Genomic DNA, 20,905 nt, shown 5'->3' with positions numbered 1-20,905 from the left:
TCAAGAGATGGGAGTTTTCAACCAGCACTTGCAAGCAAGTTCTCTTAAAATATACTGCTTCTTGATCTAAAATTAACTAAAAAGAGACTATAGTACTTTTAGGCCAGTGTATGAATCTGGAGAAATCAAAGTATATGCTTGTTACCCTGTAAACTCACTACAGGGTTTTTTTATTCCTTTTTTTTTTTTTTTGAGATCTTAAGTAGCCCAAATCTCCCAGGCCTATTCGACGTGTTTCTAACATTTTCCTATATCTTCCTCTTCCCAGGATGGATCATACTTGGCTGAGTTTCTTCTGGAAAAAGGCTATGAGGTGAGTGACTCGGTGCCTGGCTGGAGGCTGACGGAGCCCTTTGGATGCTGCAGCTCCGTCCTGCTTCCTCTGCTTCTGTCCTTCTCAGTGCATGTTTTCCACTCCAGCCCTAGATAACAAATCAAAACTCCAGAGAGGAATGTGCAGCATGGCCTGTAATCATGCCAGGTTATTGTGCTATTTATCATCTAATGTCCACTGGTGGATTCCCTCTTCTCCTCAGGGTGCAGCTGCTTTGCATGTTTCCCGCCAGCTCAGATAAGCAGTGACCTGTGTGAGCCAAAACTGTAAGGAATTGGGGAATAATTTATGATGCAATGTACCCCATAAAGGAATAAGAATATCTTCTTTGTTCTTCCCTCCCCCCACCCCCCTTCACAGTAAAGGCTCTTTTATTTTGGCAGTTATATTTCAGCAATGAAAACCTTGCATTTTGCTTAAAACAAAAACCACCAAACCAAAAACCTCCACAAACAAACAAACAAAGCAACCTGCAAAACAACCTGCATTTTCTATTTTCAACTTTTCTCTTTTCTACTTTTTCTCTTGGATTAATTATATTCTTGCTTAGCTTATGATTTTTCCATTAAACAAGGGGAGTCTGATTCCTTTTTGCTACATAATTTCCCCTGGCAAAAATCACATTTCTTGTGGTCCAGCAAAGCAACAATCACATGGTTGCTGTTGGTATGACTTGAAATGTCTGAAATTATGTGGGCATAAATGCAAGAATATTTGCCTTCTTGGTCATGGAAGATGCTTCCAAAATGTAAGATACTGGAAGCAGACGGGTGGTGAATTCATTTCCCCACAATCTAGTATTTTCTGGGGTTCTTGTTAAAGCTAATGCTTGTTCTAATGTTAAATTTTATTACTTCTGTTGTAATACTACTTCACAGCTTAGTGAGAAGTCTCTTTTCAGCCAGTCTATGCTTTCCATGCTTTTGAACCAGGTTAATCTTGCCTTATGTATTCCATCCTTTATCCTGCTTTGTTGATCCACTTGGTTATTGATATTGGATTTTCAGTATTGTAAATTGATTATTTTTACTATTTCTCCATGCCAGTTGGGGAGGAAAGACATCATTGTGTTGCTTCTGCTACTTTGAAGACAAAAGCACATGCTGTCTCCTAGTTCACAATGAAGTTGGGAACAGCCAACAGCAAATAAAATGAAATATAACCCTTTCCACAATAGAAAGGTTACTGTAATTGGGTAGAGGTTTTCTTTCTTCTGTTCCTCAACTCTCCATCAATGTCTTGGAATTCTTTCCATTCCTTCCTGTGATCCCAGTCAGAGACCTCTGCTTCTGAATAACTGAACACAAGAGTACACGTGAGAACTGATTGCCTCCCTAAGTGAGATGCTTCATTTGACTTGTTTTTTAAAATTTCAATCTATTTGAGAATCTGGGCCTGTTGAGAAAAATCCACTGATCTTACATTCTTAACTAGATTAACCAGTTTGCACACATTTTGGCTTGTCACAGAGTTTGCCTTTCACCTGTCCCATGCAGACAAAGGTACCTTTCATCAGGTTTTTTTACGGTAACATTGCTGTCATGGATTAAGCATTTGGCAGGTTTTCTTGCTCTTATATGTGCATTCCAGAAAAAGGAGTGGGAGAAAAAAGAAAATAAAAGAAAAAAACAGCAAGGTTCACATGTTTTCTTGTTATTGCTGGATGCAACAGGCTCTCTGGATTTGTCTGTTTGCTGAAACTTTTGAAGTCCTAGGATGATTGCATTTAGCACATCTCATTGGTCACATGTTGGAGTCACAGTCATTCAGCTGACACAAAGTTATTGCAAGCCCAGTCTTTCATCAAGCTTTGAGCTAGCAAGATTTGACTTACTGGTTAATCATTCACATGAATTTCAGCATGACTTCATTCAGAGACAGATAACTGAGTACTCAAAAAGTCCTTCATCAGAACCTTAATCCAAAATATTTAATTTTCCTAGAAGAATTAAAGAACCATTTAGGTTGGAAAAGACCTCTAAGATCATCCAGTCCAACTGTTAAGCCAATACTGCCAAGACCATCACCAAACCATGTCCCTAAATGCCAGATCTACATGTCTATTAAATACCTCCAGGGCTGGTGACTCAACCACTTCTCTGGGCAGTGTTTGACAACCCTTTCCATGAAGAAATTTTTTCCTAATATTCAGTCTAAACCTCCCTTGTTGTAGAGCACCTCAGATAACTTCCTTTAGAATCGTTTGCTGCTTTAAAACTGCAAAGTCTGATATTTTACTTAGCAGAATAATAGTGCATTTGATTACTCAAAGTACTACCAGCACCTTTTGCAAAAGCGAAGTTATTATGGAAGTGTCTTCTTTTTTTGCAAGTGTTTCTCTGTAAACCTTATGTCCCTATCCACACATTCTATAAATAATTATTTTGATATGGCTTTTGTCTATATATCTTTGAAAATATATCTTCATAAACTCATTATTTGATGGAAAATTCTTTTAGGGGGCGTGTTTCTCAGTGCCTCATTGATCCTCAAAGGGCAAATGTATTGTGGAAAGTTTAGTGATTGAATTGTAGAACACATTATGTTGTGTGCCCTGTCACTCAACAGGCTCATAAGATTTTATGCAAGGAAATTGGCATCATAAATTTGACTTACAAGTTGTAAAGATTAGTCAATTGAGCCGTTTGTTTTTAGAAATCTTGCCACCAAAATGTCATTCTTAAAGCATCGCACTGGTCTCAATCTACAATTGTGTGCACCTTTTTACTCAGTTAAATTTTTTACTTAAGATAGAATGAAAAACATTTTCTATGTCAATTACAATAGCTTATGTTATGTGTGAAATGAAAATCCCCAAACCAAACCCCTAAACACTGTTCCTGGTGCTCTGTTCTTGCAGGTACAAGTTTAACATGAAGTGAGAGAGTAAAGTGATGGCCTGACCAAACCAAGTGCAGGGTGCATTGAAGTGCAAGAGATTACTTTCAGAAATAAAAGACAGGGAGAGTTGGAGGACAGTCAGATGCTTAAGCCTGATTTCACTTGTGCAAGCACAACTTCTGCAGTTGGTAACCTAAGCTAATATGAATTTTGGCAGCAGGTATCATGGGCCTGTCTTACAGGAGGCAACAGAGGCAGTGTCTGAACAATTTCCCTCATGTATTAGGCACAAATGATCTTTTCTTTAGTCTTAGTCAGAACCAGTGGAGCTTTTTTTTTCCCACCAACTTATTTATCGTGGCAGCTTAAAGGAAATTCCCAACCTGGGTTTCAGCCTTAGGCTTGTCTGTGTGTGTCTCAGCCCACTGGAGAACACTGACTCATGACATCCACAAAACAGCACTGACTGCCCTTGCTGTTCTTCCAACACCCCAGGGAGTGAATGACAGCTGATTTCTGAAATACATACAGACCTTGCAGCTGTTGCTCCTTCTTTCCCCTTCTCTTTTTCTTCTCTGTGCTCACTCTCTTCTTTCCATAGTCCTATCCCTTGCTGCTGCTTTTTCCATGCCCATCACCTCTGGCAGCACAAAGTTTTCACTAAAACCAGGGAGAAATGGTTATCTTGGCATCACATATTTCTTCTCCAGCTCCAGTAATATTGTCAAGTCTCACTCACTAGGAGATGGTGCTCTAGGGCAATTCAATATCTTTCCTGTACTGTGTGTGATGCTTGGGCTGTTAGTAGTGTCAACAAGGGAGAAGAGGAAACCACACAAGGGTACTCGAGTAATTATGACAGCATCAGACCTAATCTTCAAGTATTATGTTATTATTTGGATAACTGCCCACCTGTAGGAAGAGATACAAGCTCTGATTACCTGATAGAAGGGTTAGGTTGATGAATATGAAAATTTTGAGATGTGATAAACACTTTCCTCTTAATGTTTATCCCTTATCTTTTGTGTTTTATCTTCTTCAATCCCCAGGTGCATGGCATCGTTCGTCGGTCTAGTTCATTTAATACAGGCCGGATTGAACATCTCTATAAGAACCCACAGGCTCACATTGAAGGAAGTAAGACATTCTTTTTATATTTAAGGTGACGTGTGTTGTGTTTAGTCTGTTCCATGAGTTTGGTAGGGAAAGGTCCCTGGGAGCAGGAAGGGAATCCCATTTTCTTTCACTTGTGTTAGTTAGCTGCTCTATCTCAAAAAGAAAAATGGACATTTTTCTTTGATGAAGATGTGGAATGAAATATAGATGTTCTTGTGTGTGTGAGTTACAAAGAGTGGTCCCAGGAAAGCACTTTCTGTTGTGCAGAAATGCTGCCAGAGTTCACATGTAGCTGGGCAGCAGCAGTTGGAAAATGGCTGGACCTGCAAAAAGCTTTGTGAGCTTAAAAACACTGAGATACTGGAATAGTAAAACGGGTGCTTTTTTGAGGCAGTTATCTTAAGCACTCCACTTCTGCTTCCTCATGAGCTTCTTAGTGTCTGATGAAGGTGAAGGTTTGGAAGCAGCCTGTATGACAGCATGAATAAGACATGAGAAATTCTTACTGATGATAGGGAGAATGAATCTTGGGACCTTAGGAATTTCTGCACCCAAGGAAGTGATTGCCTGCTTTTCCTGAAGAAAAGGCATTGCTCTTGGAAATTTGCTGAAAATTTTCTGTATTCTCTGTTATCAATGATAATTTGGAAAGTTGAAATTATTACCTTTAGTATACACATTATAAAAAATTATTTTTATATTTTACCTCAAGGGTGGTTAACTGGTCACTTAATGAGAAGCAGGTCAACCCCTGAATGGCTCCAGTTCAGCAGAAGGATTGAGCACTTTAACCAGCATGTAGTTCTCAATGCTATGTGTGTTTTTTGTAGAGTTGTGCAGACTCAATGCTGTCTTAAATAGTCTAATTTAAGGTATTGTTAACACTAAATATCTCCATGATGTAAATAAATCATGTCTTTGACCATGGTTACAGAACCTATTTTTATCAAGTTGCAAAACTTACAGATTTCACTTTATCTTTGTATGTAATTTTTTTAAAAATTACTTCATTTCTGATATGACTGGCATAGTATTGGCTGTGATTAGTTGCTACTTGCTGTACATTGATCCTTAAAATATCTGATTAAGAGAGAAGTAAAACCGAATAAAATATCTTCATGAGGAATACTAAAACCTGATTTTCTGTCAAGAACAATGTAAGAACTGTTTCCCATGACTTGTATTCTTGGCTCACAAGGTAAAATGAAGCAAATGAAATCAAACAGGAACCTGTTCATTGTGAGGACCATCTTGTGAATGAGAAAAGTGATTTGAGAAGACAATGTAGATCGTGATAAATAAATACACCAACATTTAAGGAAAGGGATGGAAGAAAGAAAAAAAGAAAGCAGACAATTTTTTTTCCCCACTTCTTATCTCATTTTCCTTTAACTGAAGAATGGAGCCATATGAATGGGAGGAGGAGAAGGAATTGGACTTGGAGTGTCAGGAAAGGCTGCTCCATGGAAACAGTTTGAAAACAATGGGGTTCCAGGCAGTACTGGAGGAAGCAAAGAAGCAATAGTGGTTGATGTGAGCAAACCCTAATTTTATCTTTGCTATATGTGTTCTTCCCATGAGGAATTGATCGCATATCGCAAGATGGTGCTCTTCATAGACAGTGAACTTCCATATAAAAAGAAGCAGGAAGCACAAGAAAGGAAAAAAAGGTGTTTCCTGAAGTGAGCCCTCCAGCTGTTGCTTGCTAAGGACGTTTTTAGATTGGGTTATAGCCCTAAAGCCCAGAGGTTTTGGCATTTGACCTGTGTTTATGAATTTGTGCACCAAATAAGCCCCATTTATAGTAAGTCTTTCCACTTAGCCTATTACTCTTGAAAGACCTCTTTTCCATGGTTTAGAAAATGGACAAAGCTTTACACCCTGCTCCTCTTCAAAAAAGCCATTGAAGCTTTGAAGACTTTATTTTAGAGCAAAATGAGCACTCCTCTTGAGAGCATTAACTTTCACACCAGTGGAAATGTGGTGTTCCAGCACAGGCTGCATAGAACTGGTGTCAGGAATGAAGGCAGCGCACATCATGAAGAGTTGATATGTGTGCACAAGAATGGTCACAAACTATTTGCGAGCCTTCATATTTAACCACAGTTATCTCTTTTTGTAAAACCAAAAAAATTGTGTTACTATTCCATTACCCCTTAGCCACAGCTTCAACTGGGTCTGAAGTCTCTTCAAAATGTCTTTTTCAAGCAATGTGGATGTAAAAGCAAATTTCAAGAGTATACTATGGCTGTATCACTTTATCAACCTGAAGAGCCTCATGTACCTGTTATATAGGAATGTACAAGGCTGGACATCTGAGAATGTGTGATTTGTTACTTCCTTGCTGCCTTATACTGTTAAAAAATTAAAGAAAAGCCTAAACCAGCAAAAATAGTAACAAAGTTCAAATATCTTTACAGCAGTTAAAAAATGTACTGTGGGTTTCCTATGATAGTCTTTTCTAATAAGCCTGGTATTTCAGGACTAAGAAAAAAAGAAAATATACTCAAGTTGATTATATCTGTAGATCGTACAGTGTCAGAAAAGTGGCAACCATCGTTGAATGTGAAAACCTCTAAATGGTACTGAAATATGAATTTCTTCATTTTCCTGGAGACAGAACAGTGCAAACATAAATTTATTAAGGTCGTAAACATCAAATGAAAACCTGTAAATATCTGAAAATCTGACAAATAAACACAAACAACTAGTTCATCAATAGTAATAAGTTTTTGTTGGAAAGATATGTAAATAGCAGTGTGGTGGTTTGGGTTATTTTTTCCTTTTTTAATATGAGCAAAAAGAGAACTGTTTCTGTGAATTACACTTTTGCAATATCTTCTTGACAGGTCAGGGTCTGAAACCAAGGACAACTTGATTAACCACTGCAACTTGCTCTTTTAATTTTGGCAGGAGGTGATCTCATGCTCTTATCTACTTTCTTACCCATAAATCAGAAAGAAACTGAAGTTAGGACAGGATAAATAGAAGCTGTATCTAACCACATTGGAAATTCTGGTGTGTGGTATCATGAGGCACACTACATTGACAGTTAAATTGTCTTCTGGAATTGCTTTACAGTGTGTATCTGTATTTTTTTTAATGAAAAACAATTGCAACAAGTGCAGCAGCTTGTACTGTAATGTTATCTAAATGTTCATCTGGTTGATACCTTAGGCACTTTTGTTGTGTTGTGAAATTACTTGTGGTGAGAAACTCAAACATGTGCAACATTTGGGAAAGGAGAAGAAAGCTATTGATGTATGCTTAAGAGTTATTAAAATCTTTATGAGTGAATGATTGGAAGCCCAAACTAAAAAAAAATGCCCTTTTGAAGGAATTCTGTAGATGACATTGAACTAATTTATACAACCTGGGTAAATGAAGTGTAAACTGTTTTTTCACTTTAAACAAATTATATAAATATTGCTAGATTAGTCAGACTATTGAAAAGAGAATCTGAAATGGTATTTATTACTCCTAAGGGAAATGTATTTTGTGCTTAAAGGAGGGGAGAAAAACCAAGCAAAATCACATTCAGCTGGTGATCTTTTAACTTTTCCCAATATTTACTCATATTTTAACCTAAAATAGGATTTGGACCAAGAATGCAATATTGTTCTGAGATTAAAGTATATTAACTCTGTGTTCTTAAACTCTGAAGACATGAAGCTGCACTATGGGGATCTCACTGACAGCACCTGCCTGGTGAAGATCATTAATGAAGTCAAACCCTCTGAGATATACAACCTGGGAGCTCAGAGCCATGTCAAGGTGAGTAGCCTCTAGCACTGAGAATTGTGAATGGCTGCTGGTGGGGGTATATTGCCTTGATTATTTTAGTCTGCAGCATTTATAGCCATTTTAACAACTGCTAACTTCAGTAGGTAAACACTGCCTTAAATCAAGATAGCTGCAATGCTAAATTACTGTGTGAGTTTGCTACTAAGTATATATTGATGTCAATAATAGAGATTAAATTGTCATTGTCAACAAAATGCACTAGTTTAAAAATCTGATTTTATTACTGTGTGAAACAACTTTTGCTGTAGGGTTTGCTGCTGATCAGTCCTAGTGGACAAGTTATGCAGTGTTCTTAGGCCAAACAGTGCTAAAGCAACATGATTTGTGTTGTTTAAAATCAATACATATATCATAGGGTGTCACTTCTAGAAGGGCTTCACCTATACCAGTTTTCAGGGTACAGGTATTCTTTGAAAGATTGACTTACAAATAGAGAAAACAGCTCTGCTGCTACTTGCATTATTATAACACTTGGGGGTTTGGTTGCAAAATTCAAGTTAGAGAAACTGAAACAAGAAGGGCTTGTTAGTCACTTGACATTGGCAAGTACTGCTGCATTAGAAGAAAAGAAGATGAATAGTAGAGGATATAACTTTAATTAGTGTTTCTTACTTAAGCTGTATGATAGAAAATCTCAGTTTACTAACAGGTGACCTCTATTTACTTGAAAAGTACTTGTGTCATGCTTCATGATTACGAACTGAAGCTGATGGCCAGGTACCAAATTGTCATTAAAATAAATTGTGTGTAGTTCATGTATCCTGTCATTACTGTGTGCAGTATGAAAGTATTCTAGAGGGTTAATATTCCCTGGTTTCTCATGATCTGAGAAGTGAAGGAGCATTTAAGCACCATGAAAATCATTTTGGCTTTAGCTTTGTAAGTCAGCTTTCCTACAGAAAAATAGCTTGTTGTTCCTATTGCTCTCATCCTTGAAACCCATCAAGAGGAAATTATGTTGAAAGACTGCAGTTATTGACTACACAGAAAGCAGAACAGAGAGGTGAAATGAGAATAATTTTGCTTTTAATTTGCTTACATGATTGAATTATCCAGTTTTCTCTGTGGTGAACATAGCTCAGGTACAGCAGTATAACAACAAGGCTGTATGAGTCCAAGGGCAACAGAAGGCAACAGAACTGCTGCTTTGCAGAGTGAAACCTGCTGGGTATTTGCTGGGTGTTCCCAGCACTCCTTTTCTTGATCTGATTTGCTATATAGCAATCTCCATGGACATTACCTGTCTTCCTTAGGTGGTGTTAACATGGTACTAACAGTCTAGTCCCAGACTATCTCCATGTGGCTGCTGCAGCTGCCAACAGCTCAATTGCAACACTGAGGGGGCATAAAGGGAGGGGGTGGTGATGCTGATGCTGCTGTGGATAATTTGCATAACTCTGCCATGGAATACAGGAAAGTTTATTCCTCAAATATCTCACTGCATGAACATTTTGAGCCAACGCAGATCTGACACAGAGTCTTAGCTTTTGGAAATCTAATGCGTCTTGGAGGACAGTGAAAATGGCTCTCTTAGAAGTCCACCTGAATGCAGCAGGCCTATACTTAGGCAAAGTTAGCTGTTCTACGTGAAGACTTCTTTGAGGTGTGCTTGGTTCCTAGCATCTCCAGTAGTACTTCTGTTGCAGTTGAGGAGAGAAGGTAGGTACCCCAAGTCCGTTGACTCAGGTGATTGGAGGACTTGACTGTGGTATTGGTAGGACTTAAAAACAGTCCAACAGTGCTTACAGTTCTAAAACAATCCCTAGTGTTGAAAGAGGGAGTGGAACTTGGCCATCTGACTGAGTGAATGTCTTCACCAGAGACCTGAACAGCTCTTACCATTAAACTTTGGTTATATAAACTTACTGGGTTTGCCGGTGTGCATCATGTTTGGAGAAGGAGGGAGAAGAACTTCTAAACTTAGCTAGTTTCATATTCTGGTGACTTTGAGCCAGTGACGTCTTCAGTATTTTTTTGGTGGTGTTTATGTTGGCTTGTGTTTATGCCGAAGAAAGTTTTCTATCACTCTCACTTCCAGTTAGTTTATGTGAGCCATGCTGAAATGAAGGAAAATAAAATCATAGGAAGCTGGTCTGGTTTCCTGTAGGAAACCAATGAAGATGAAATTGGTTCTTGGAATGAACCCACAGCAGTCTGGGAAATACTGTCAGAGAAGACGTTTTTCTGAATCATAAATAGGGAGGACTGTGACTCATAAAGTAGGTCACTGGGAGGCTGATCTGATCTTGTACATGGGAGAAAGTGAGAGAAGACTGAAACTTGTTCCTTATTAAAAACAGTAAACTTAACAGAATGATATCATCAGTAGGAACAAATTATCCAGTGTACATTCCTGTCTGTTTTGGTGAGAAACAGGGATTAGCTCTCTGCACCGTGTCTTTGCCATTGGGTGTTCAGAAAACAGTGGCACATTCACTTCATAGTTACTAAATAAACAGTTCAGCCTCATTTTCTCTATCCAGTCTTTATATGACCTTTTGCTTTGAATTTTATTCTTTGGGAATCTGGTGTGCTGACCATGATTTGTTTTCATTTAATTTGGTTTCATGGGAGTGATTGTTTACAGTATATTAATTCTAAATAATAGTCTGTTATTGCGTATGGCAGCATGCAGGTGGCTTAATCCAAATTCTATTATCCATAACTCTGTACTCATATCCCTTTGTCTTTTGAATGTCTTGAAAATCAATTATCCAAATGGTAGGTTCTCTAAAATTCTGTAAATGTCTCTTCTTGCACAGGTTTCAGAGGAGGCACACACGAGATATAAAGTGGTAGCTATTTTTTCCTGAAGGACAGGTGATCTCATCAGTATTTGACTGGGCTGTAAGATTTTGTTTTGAGTTGTATTGAACTAGTAGACCTGGCAAATATTATTTGACAAATTTCTGAATCCAAAAGGCAGTGTAACTCTAGTAAAAGATAACTTCTTTTCAGCACTTGAAACTTTTTTGAGGTACCTGAGCAGTTAAATGTAGGACTGAAGAAATGGCTCTGGTTTTATGGCTATTGCTTTCCTAGTAGTCATGTATTAAATACCTAATCCAATTTGTGTGTAGTGCATAGGTCTTCAGAGTTCAAGGAAGAAAATTCCAGCTTATGCAAAAGCCTGTGCTCACCCATGTCTCTTACTGCATCCTGAAGTCAGAGCTTGCATGCTGGTTGGTGGGAAAGTGGGATGTCTAAAGGAAGAGGAAACTTGAAGTACACAAGCAGAAGTTTACATCATATACTCTTACAGAGTCACAGAATGGTTCAACATTGGAAGGAGCCTCTGAAGACTGTCTAGTCCAACCCCATTACTCAAAGTAGAGTCATCTAGAGCAGGTTGCAAAGTAAAGTAAACAATACATAACATGGAGGAAAGGACTTCACCTGACAAACCTGTGAGGTTTATGGTGAAGACATCTTATTACACATAGCACATGGTTTATATAGGGTTTAAGCTGCATTCTGTTGTCTAAATTGAACCTCACACCATCAGGCCACAACTTTTAATTGGTTAAAATCCATATTTCACAAGTCCAATGTTTATATGAACTCGTCCTAGATGTTTTTGGGTGCACCTCTGGAGTCTTGTGGGACACCTGAGGAGTTCTCATGAGAAATCTCCAGGGAGTCGCTAAGAACTCCCAGGGAGTGATTTCTCCTCCACCAGACAACAGCATCTGCGACTTTGTTTATTCTTACCTGCTTTCAGTCTCACAGGGACTTATATAGGTCTGAATTGCTCACCTTTGATTTTTCTGTACCTGTAGCAAAGGACCTTGTCCAGTCAAGTTTTAAGAAGGATGGAGACCCCTTGAGCAACCTGTTTCCTCACCTGTGCAGTTCCATCACCCTTACAGTAAAAAAAAAAAAAAAAAAAAAAACAAAAAAACCCCAAAACAAACACAAGCACCACAAATTTTTTTTATATTTATCAATGGCATTTGCTGTATTTCAGTTTGTGGCAATTGCTGTCACTGTATACAACTGTCTCAGTCATCCTTTCCCACTCCACTCATCAGGTGACACATCAGCCAGATCACCCTCTGAGTCTTCTTCAGGCTAAACAATCCCAGTTCTTTCAGCCTCTCCTCATATGACAGATGCTCCAATCCTTCAGTCCTTTGTGGGCTGAGACTGCCCTGACCAGTTCTTCCGTGACTGCAAGAATCAGCTGTTCATAGCATTTCCCTTTGAGAGAGCTGTTCAGTCACCCATGTCAGGAGGCTATCAGTGCCCTCCAGAACATTTTAGGTTGCACATGTTGCCCCCACAACAGATACTAGGATGGTGATAGTCACCCATGAGGACCAGGATGTGTGAATATGATTTCTTCCATTATCTGAAGAAAGCCTGACCTACTCTTATATCACATTGTAAAGCCTGTTTGCATTCCTGGACTCCTTGTGGTCTGAGGAATATGAACACTCTGGGAAACAGATCTTTTTCATTTCTTACCATAGTCTTTTATGGGATGCTTTTTCCTGCAGTTGTAACTGTGATTGAGAGCTGTTGCTGGGAGGGAGATGGTGCTGTGCAACTTTATGGTGAAGAAGGCGGTGGTTGGGACATGTCATGGAAGCTGGAATCCTTCTGTTTAGAAGTAAAGTAAAGCAAATAATTAGAAATATCTATTGCTGACATTCTCCTGTAGGTTTTATCAGTTAGAGTATAGGGACAGTCCTCTTCTCTCATCCCCTTTTTATCCATGCAGTTGGTATAGCTGAAAATCATCTATAAAAAAGTCTGTGTAGGAGAGGATGGTGTCACTCTGAGGCAATTTCATGTGAACAAAGTACTTCCACTGCACACATACAGTGAGTACTCACTCAGCTATGAGGAGAGTCAAGGCACTAAATAGTCTAGCATGGAACTAAGTCAGAACTCAGTACTGAAGTGTCCTGATTGCTGAGTTCTGGGATCCTTTCAGTGTCTGCCCTCAATGACCAGGCTGGGGAATGTGCCCTCCTTACAAAGGAGCTCTCTATTAAGCTCCTTATGTTGAAAACCCTTCGGTTTGGTTTTGCTTTGCTTTAGGTATCTCAGTGACAATGAGGCAAAATAGCTTCTAGTGATAGCTGTCATTGTCTATTTGATGAATTATCTCTGATTCTTTTGCACTGGAGATGTGTTTTCGTATTGTAGGCCACATGTTAAACAGGAATGCTCACCTCTAATTTATAAGGTGGACTTTTTTGTCACACAGAAATACCAATCAGTAATCTTAATTATGCTACTTTTGTTTTTATATGCTAACTGTACTTGCCCAATTTGGTTCTGATCCTGCAAAGCCTTCTCATGGCAAAAATTTGGGTTTGTTGTTTTTGTGCATTGGTATTTTCTTAATTTTTCTTTCCTTATTATTTAATACAGTACTGCTTTCATGAAACTGTAGGCTAAATAATTGAAGGAATTAATTGTAAAGCTTTGCTCATGTTGCGTTACTAACAAGACTTAGAATTGCTTACTGCAGCTTGCATAATAAGTGTTTTATGTACGGCCCGTCATAGTTCTTATCATTCAGTGTGCTGTTATTGCATAAGTTTTGAGGTTCTTATGAATGTAGCAGAAGCTCACAGCTTCTGAGAAAATGAATGGATTTTTGGGTGTGTTTTATAGAACAGGCATTTTGGCTGTTCAGTGTAACAAGATCTAGTCTAGTTAATTTTAAAGAATTGTTAGCAATACTCAGTAGAGATGTAGTAAGACTTATTCACAGGGAAAAATAAGCATAACAGGCATTAGTTTTATGTCATTAGAGAATTTTATAGCTACACTTTATAGAATATTTTATTGTCTCAATATGATATCAAATTACTTCTAATTTAGTATGTGTGGCTGTTCAATTTGTTAGCAAAAAATTGAGTTTCAAACCTGATTTATGGTATAAAACTATAAATATAGAGCCTAGTGCCTTAGGGTACCTGTGATTAGTGTAGGACCCCTGTGTGGGCATGTGGTATCATGTTCTGTGGCATGTTTTGGTAACTGTCTATGTCCTGTCGGGGCAGACCCGTGGTGTAAAGGAGAGCACTCTGGACTCTGAATCCCAAGGACCTGAGTTGGAGTCTCAGTGGGGACCATCCCCTGGCAGTTCAATGCCTCCCTGCCATCCCATCCCATCAGATCTTGGATGCTCAGCAGGGTCAGCCCCGGTTAGTACCAGGTGCTGTGACAGTCCCGAGGACTTCACTGTCACTGTCCAAGCTCGCTCGGCTGTGGCAAATGGACCTTAGAACTTAAACGGTGGGGCCAGTTCTGCACACGCTGTGCCTCACCTAAAAAATCCACTGCGCAGGCTGGAAGGGCACGTGAGGAGAGCCCTTCTCAAATCTTCGTTTGCGAAATCTGGCCATACATCTCCTGTCATCTGTTGACTGGTGGTGGCAGCCCATAACACCAGCCTTGTGAACACAACCTCATTCAAAATTGTTATGTGTTTGCGCAGGGCTTTAGATGTTGGGGTCTTGGTCCTTAGCCAGGGTCAATTAGGCTCTCTGCTGTAAATACCAAGGAATAAAAATCAGCTGGGCTGCCTTGTGTCCTGTAGAATGTTTTACTGCTTTTGCTCGTGCTGGTATTACGTAGGGTATGATCTTGGAAGGTGCTGAATTGTCTCAATGGAGTTCATCACATCCTTTAACTGCTTTAACTTCAGATTGTTCAAGTTGTTTGGATGCTTTCCTGGGTTTTGTGAAGAATGCTGTGTCGTTGTGGGAGGGAGTGCACCAGAGGGCAGAATAAACCTCTCAAGTGATTTTCTTCAAATGCTGATGTGTGTTCTGATGTGTGTAGCTTAAACTCTTAAAGCAATACAATTATTTTTAAGCAATCATGTTTTAGGTAAGTGAATTTGAATTATTCTGGGCAACTTTTTATAAATAATGTGCAGTACCTGTTCAAACAGATTCTGTGTGGCCTTAAAGGAAAGATAATTTCAGTAATAGCTAGCAATTGGAATTATATATGTCTTCACTTGGTCCACTAAATATTTATGGCAACTTTATACAATCTTTGTAATTGCAGCTTGTATTGTCAGACTTAATAGATTTAAAAGCAAGTGGTAGTAAGAAACTTACTGCAACTATTAATTTTATTAAACAGATTAACTTTAATAGTTAACTATATGTATTATGGCTGCAAATGTTATGAATACATAAAAGGAACAATGGAATAATGTGCTCAGTGGTACTAGTATTTATTAGCAAGTATATGCATTAACAAATTGCTTCCCAAACCAGGTACTATTTATGTCAATATGAATGAAAAAATAAAGGCATTATGTTTATGGGTATATTTTAATACTACAGAAGAACTCTTATGACTTCTGCTGCAGTCTGGTATTGCCTCTGTGCCCTCCTATTGCATAACTCTCATTTTCTTCTTACCTGCCCCTTTCCTCCCTCAGCAAAGCCCCTACTTTTCTCCCTACTCTTGCCGTGAGCTAGAGCATTCTTTCCCCTTCTATAGAAAAAGACACAAGAATTCATGTGCTTTTTGGATCACAATCACCTTATTTATAGTTTGTGTGCTATGTTTTTGCTTTTATTTAGTCTTTCATTTTGCTCTTTTTTCTTATGGATCAATTCTAGCATAAATACTGAAGCACATTTTCTATGACACATTATTTAAATGTATTAGGAATGCGCCATGTAAAAAAAAAAAAAAAAGGAGTACTTAATCAGAGACATGAAAAGGACCAGACTGAGCCCTGAAACAGAACTTTTCCATATGGCTTAGTAATTAAAGAACAGAATGTATACTGTCAAGAATCTGGGAGATTATAGATTCCTTTAGAGGTTTTTGCAACTTCAGTGGGTGTCTCTTGCATGATGTTTTACAAATGCAAGCTAGGGCCTTTCTTCAGTTGCTGTTCCTGTGTTGTGCAGTCACATACAAAGCAGGCTGAACGCTGTGATGAATGAAGTGGTGTTTATCTTTGTGACCCTGATGACGGATAAAGTACCGCCTCCTTCATCTCCTGCTTTGTGTGTGGTTTCTATGTGAAGGCTCTGTGATGGTACTTCCTAACTGACTTCTAAATCTTCAGTGTTTTGTAGTGAAGGGGGACAGCCGGTGAATCCGTGCTCGTTCGGTGTCATGGCCCCAGTTAGTCCTAGATACCTGTTGAAATCACACCTTTGATGAGCTCTGTTGCTACATAATTAAATCACAACTTTTAAAATAATTGCTTTAAAGCATTCTTTAGAGCTGGTCTGTAAATGGAAGAAGGTTGTTTAAATTGGATCCCCTTTTTAAAGAAGAGAAGTTTATCATATAATTCTACTTTTGTTGGCAATAATCAAATCTCTGCTGTAATTGTAGCTACTTTTTTAGAGCAAAAGTAATTGCTGAAGTGGTTTCTGCTTCTGGGCATGAGCAGAGAGGAGTGACAAAAACTTCTCTGAGAGTTTTCTTCTAACAACTGCTGCAGGGGGAGTGAAACCTGGGGAAAAGAGAAGGCAAAACCAGCTGCAGTGTTCGCAGCGCTGTATTTCTTATGTCAAATAGATGGCAGCAGAGCGTTGTACACAATGGAGCAGCTCCATCCTGTAATGGGAACGAGGGGGGAATGACACTTCAAGCTGACTTGCATCAACTGCAGCCTTGAAAGACTTGTCGTTAGGCATAAAATAGGAAAGAAAGCTACTATTGATAATACAGGCGCATAGAGGCTGAAGAAGGGTATGAGATGCTATAAAGTACTGAATTTCTGGAGTAGTCCCAGGTGGCAAAACTTAATCTTTTAAGGTATGTCATCCACTCATGCAACATGATTGAAATCAGCTAACATAATATGCATGTCAAAATAAAGAGACAGAAAGAAAAAGAAAGTATTCACAAGTTGCAACTGAAAGTGATATACAGCTGCCTTGGGGTACTGTAGGAGTTGGCCAGAAAGCCTATTTTTCAGTTAAGCGAGTTAGAGAAAGGAAATGTCAATCCTCAATCAGGCAAGCATTCTTTGGTAAGGTTTACTTAAATGTCAGCATTTTTAGAAAAAGAGCTGCAGTCTGTTCTGCTCTGATCCCCAAAATTAGATTTGCTATTAAAATGGGTCAAGCTGTAGATCTGTCTCTAGAATTTGATTAATAAAATTAGTATAGGGTTTGGCTTAGTATTTACTAAGTACAAAATTAATGGCTGTAAAATAGCTGCAGTCATCGTAGACATTTACATATTTTGTTGTATGCTCATCTGCATCTAAAATTTTCTAGTAGGACGATCCCAAAATAAAAGGTGGAATTGAAGGCTTTGATGTCAAGGATTGCTCAAGTTCTTGGATTTTAAGATATTGTAGCAGAAAAATAGAGAAGGAGTGAAGAAATTATTATTAACTGTATAGTGTGACTAGTCTAGAAATTTCGACATAGCTGGAAAAATCAATGTAGGTTGAGATCTTTTTAACAATATATTTTATTTCTCTTACAGCCCTGAGTGTAACCATATTGGCTGAGCATTAGCTTTACTGTTTATATTTATGATAGACCTCATTGAGGGTTTGCTTTCTGTAAACATGCTTTTTAACCTGGCTGCCTGAAAAGTTATTGTAGCAACTTGGCAATACCTGGCAGGTTTCTGTTTTGGTAACAACAAATGTTTCTTTTTCTCAGATTTGATATTTTAGTGGTCCATCCACCCTCTTCATCAAGCTAGTAAGAAACTCAAACCACCATGTAATTTATTTCTTAGAGATTTAAAGAAAAGCATGTATGATTCACTTTGAAGTGCTGCAACTGGTGCTGGCTGCTACAGTTTACTAAGATTGGAACACAAGTCTTCAAGAGTGTGGAGGATTGTCAGTACCGTTCATCACACTGTGGAAATGTAATAGCATGCACAAGGATGAATGTGTCTGCATGTTTTGGTTTATTTATTTATTTATTTATTTACTATTTCATGTTATAAAGTGGCAGTTTTAAGAAAAAATCTAGATATACCAATTATATTCAGTATCTGCCATTTGAAGACTGGTAAAGCGCTGCTATTAAATGAAAGAAATGCATGTGATTTTGTAGATGTATAATAATATGAAGCTATTTCAATACATTTTTTTCTTTTGCTAAGTATTAGATTAGTTTTTTTACTGTGCCTCTGAACATGCTTCCGTGGAGGCATATTAAATTCTTGGAAGAAATAACATAGTTGTGTTTTTATATTTTTACAAACCATTTACCAAGTTGCTGTTCTAAACGCTTGAAATGGAAGCTATGAAAAATCTGTGACTACGCAATAATCCATGCATTTCACTGATTGTCCAGATAAATTAGCTTGGCAGAACAAATGCAAACTTCTTAAAATAAGCAGTTCCAAAACTCGCTCGGTAATTCTTCTTGAGGCTAAATGCTGCAGACTGCTATTGAAGCCAAACCTCACAGAAATGTTTGCAAGGGGGTTTCTGGGGAGGGAGGGTTCTTCTTGTTGTTGTTGCCTCTTGCCTCTTTTCCATTGAGGGAAGGATATTAGCTTGAATGACATCATTTAATTTTCTCAATTTTGAAATGGTGTATTTGCATAACAAAGCAGTATTTCTTTTTTCCCCTTATGTTTCATTAGAACTGTCGGGGAGTGTGTGCGTGCAGGTTTCTGGTCTTCTTGCTGAGTAACACTAGATTTATTCTTTGTTCTCTCTAAGTTTGGCTTTGTGGTTTATGCCGCTTTAAAAATGTATGTATATCCTCTCGACTTCCTCATCTGTGCAAGGAATGAACTGCTGTATGTCTTAAAGCTTCTGTATGTTTTACAGGCGTGCAAAACAAGAGAAATAAAGTGTTTTCTGTAGTTTAATATTTTTTTTCTCGTTTTCTTAGTGTGTGTAAAACAGCACTGAAAGAACTTGAAGAACACAAAACGCTTCTGATAAAGAGCTGTTGCAGTGAGACGTGCACACTTTAACCTCACAAAACCTATGATTTAGAATGGTTGTGTGGCCAGGAGTGAGAGAACAGGGAGTAATTCCACTGTTACCATAGTCCATGGACACAAGTTTCTATTTTAACTTGAACATTTTATAAATTGAAGATGAAACTTAATGAGACTTTTTTTGGCTACTTCATTAGTGTCAATAAATTTTTTTGGGATGTTAGGAATAGACAGTTATTTAACTTTCCCATATTCAAAAATATATCAATGTAAGTTTTCATTTTGGGATGTTTTAGATCTCCTGATGTTGTGTTCATTTTTCTTGTTATAGCAGTGATTTTGAGAGAATCTGTATAGAATATTGTATTTTAATTGAGTGTCTCCTGTGAATTAGATGATTGTTTACTTTGTAAACAGTGTCCATCTGCTATTTATTGATAATTTGTTTGAATTAGGAATCAGATTGGTTTAAATAGGTTTGCTGCAGTTTAATCTTCTCGTGATGATGCTGTGTCACATTTTAGCAGGCAGAAAACAATTATTCAGGAAATTTCTTGCTTCTCTTCAGAGGCAGTGAAGGGCTGTAACATGGGAACATTCCCTGCTGGTATGAAACACTCAGGTCTGGAGACAGAGAACATCTTTATCAGTGTTTGTGCTCTAACATGCAACTTGTTTTGCTGAGGTTAGGTATGTTTTACATAACAGCTGATTATTTGGGAAAAACTTAATAAAAAAAAATCAATACTGTCTGCCATTACATTAAGAACTCCTCAACTTTTATTAGTTTTTATTGCTTTGACTTTTTCAAAGTGGACCTGTATCAAGTATGTTTGGGGATAGACTTGTACCCCAAAAGAGTAGTTAGAGCAACAGGAGGAGTAGCCTGGTGATTTATCATCCTGTGCAGCTGTCCATACTGGCTTCCCATTACTCTATTTTTTCATTAAGTATTTACCAAATATATTGGCTTGCATAATTACATTGTGAATGCCTGAACTGCATTTTTCCTGTAAGTATGTGATGCTGAGAAATAGCATTTTAATTTTAACCAGACATTCTTGCATAATGTTGCTTCACGGTGATGCAATTGCACTGGCATAGCATCAGAACAAAGCCTACAGCATCAAACACGGATGTAAAAACAAATTAAAGGATGCTAGAAGTTTTAAGCCTTGCTTTAAAGATTTTAATATGCTTAATATTCTTGAATTTTTTTAAGCTCTGTGTGTGTGTTTGTGTAACAAGCTGTGAGTTCTGTGGAGCTTTTCTAATTTTATATTGGTGTAATATTTTTTTCTTTGACTTGTTTCTAAAACTCCACTGTGTCAAAGAACATCCTCCAGAAATGATGTATTTTAATTACAGGGCATATGTAGCCTATGTATTTAGTTAGCTGGGTAGTAAAATTTAATTGCAAAGCTCTAAGAAATGCTCCTGGAAACATTGCATACATTCAGCATACCTGAGTCTTTGGAACTAGTAAAAGGTTCAGTTACTTTACTAAACCCACATTATGTAAGATGTCAATTCCTCTGAAAAAGTAGATTTAAATTTGCACTGAGTAAAGGATAATGTAAAATGCTAATTATTTATGATACTAATCTATACTGTAATCTCTTCCATGTCTAAACTTATAATAGCAGTCATTGCAAGTTTCATCTGAAATAAAATGTTACTTAGTTCTTTGTGCAGATTTCAGAAGTTACAACTTAATTGAAACAAATCAGTATGTAAATAGCTGATAAAGGAGAATAATTTTTAAAACTACTATTCAAAAAATTCTGTAAAACACTTCAGGGTGGGTTTTTTTCATGTACTAGTTGTTCCTGAAGTTGGTTGCAATACTTTTAATACAAGAGAATGGGACTGACTTGTCATGAGGTGTGATCCGAGGGCCACTCACGTCACTGGCGGAGATTCTTTATAGTCCTTGCG

At 37.9% G+C, this 20,905-nt stretch overlaps 1 protein-coding gene across 1 annotated transcript in view; it reads left to right on the top strand.

Moving 5' to 3' along the window:
* The window catches only part of GMDS (GDP-mannose 4,6-dehydratase), a 409,845-nt gene that overhangs the window by 66,965 nt on the left and 321,975 nt on the right, over positions 1–20,905 (top strand). Inside the window, exons 2-4 of the mRNA XM_071553354.1 lie at positions 269–313; positions 4,225–4,312; positions 7,956–8,065. Coding sequence (XP_071409455.1) covers positions 269–313; positions 4,225–4,312; positions 7,956–8,065 — 243 coding nt within the window. The remainder of the gene's footprint in view (positions 1–268; positions 314–4,224; positions 4,313–7,955; positions 8,066–20,905) is intronic.

The sequence above is a fragment of the Pithys albifrons genome, chromosome 4 (assembly GCF_047495875.1).
Source record: "Pithys albifrons albifrons isolate INPA30051 chromosome 4, PitAlb_v1, whole genome shotgun sequence".
Lineage (NCBI taxonomy): Eukaryota > Metazoa > Chordata > Aves > Passeriformes > Thamnophilidae > Pithys > Pithys albifrons.
This window is presented reverse-complemented; position numbering and strand designations above follow the sequence as displayed.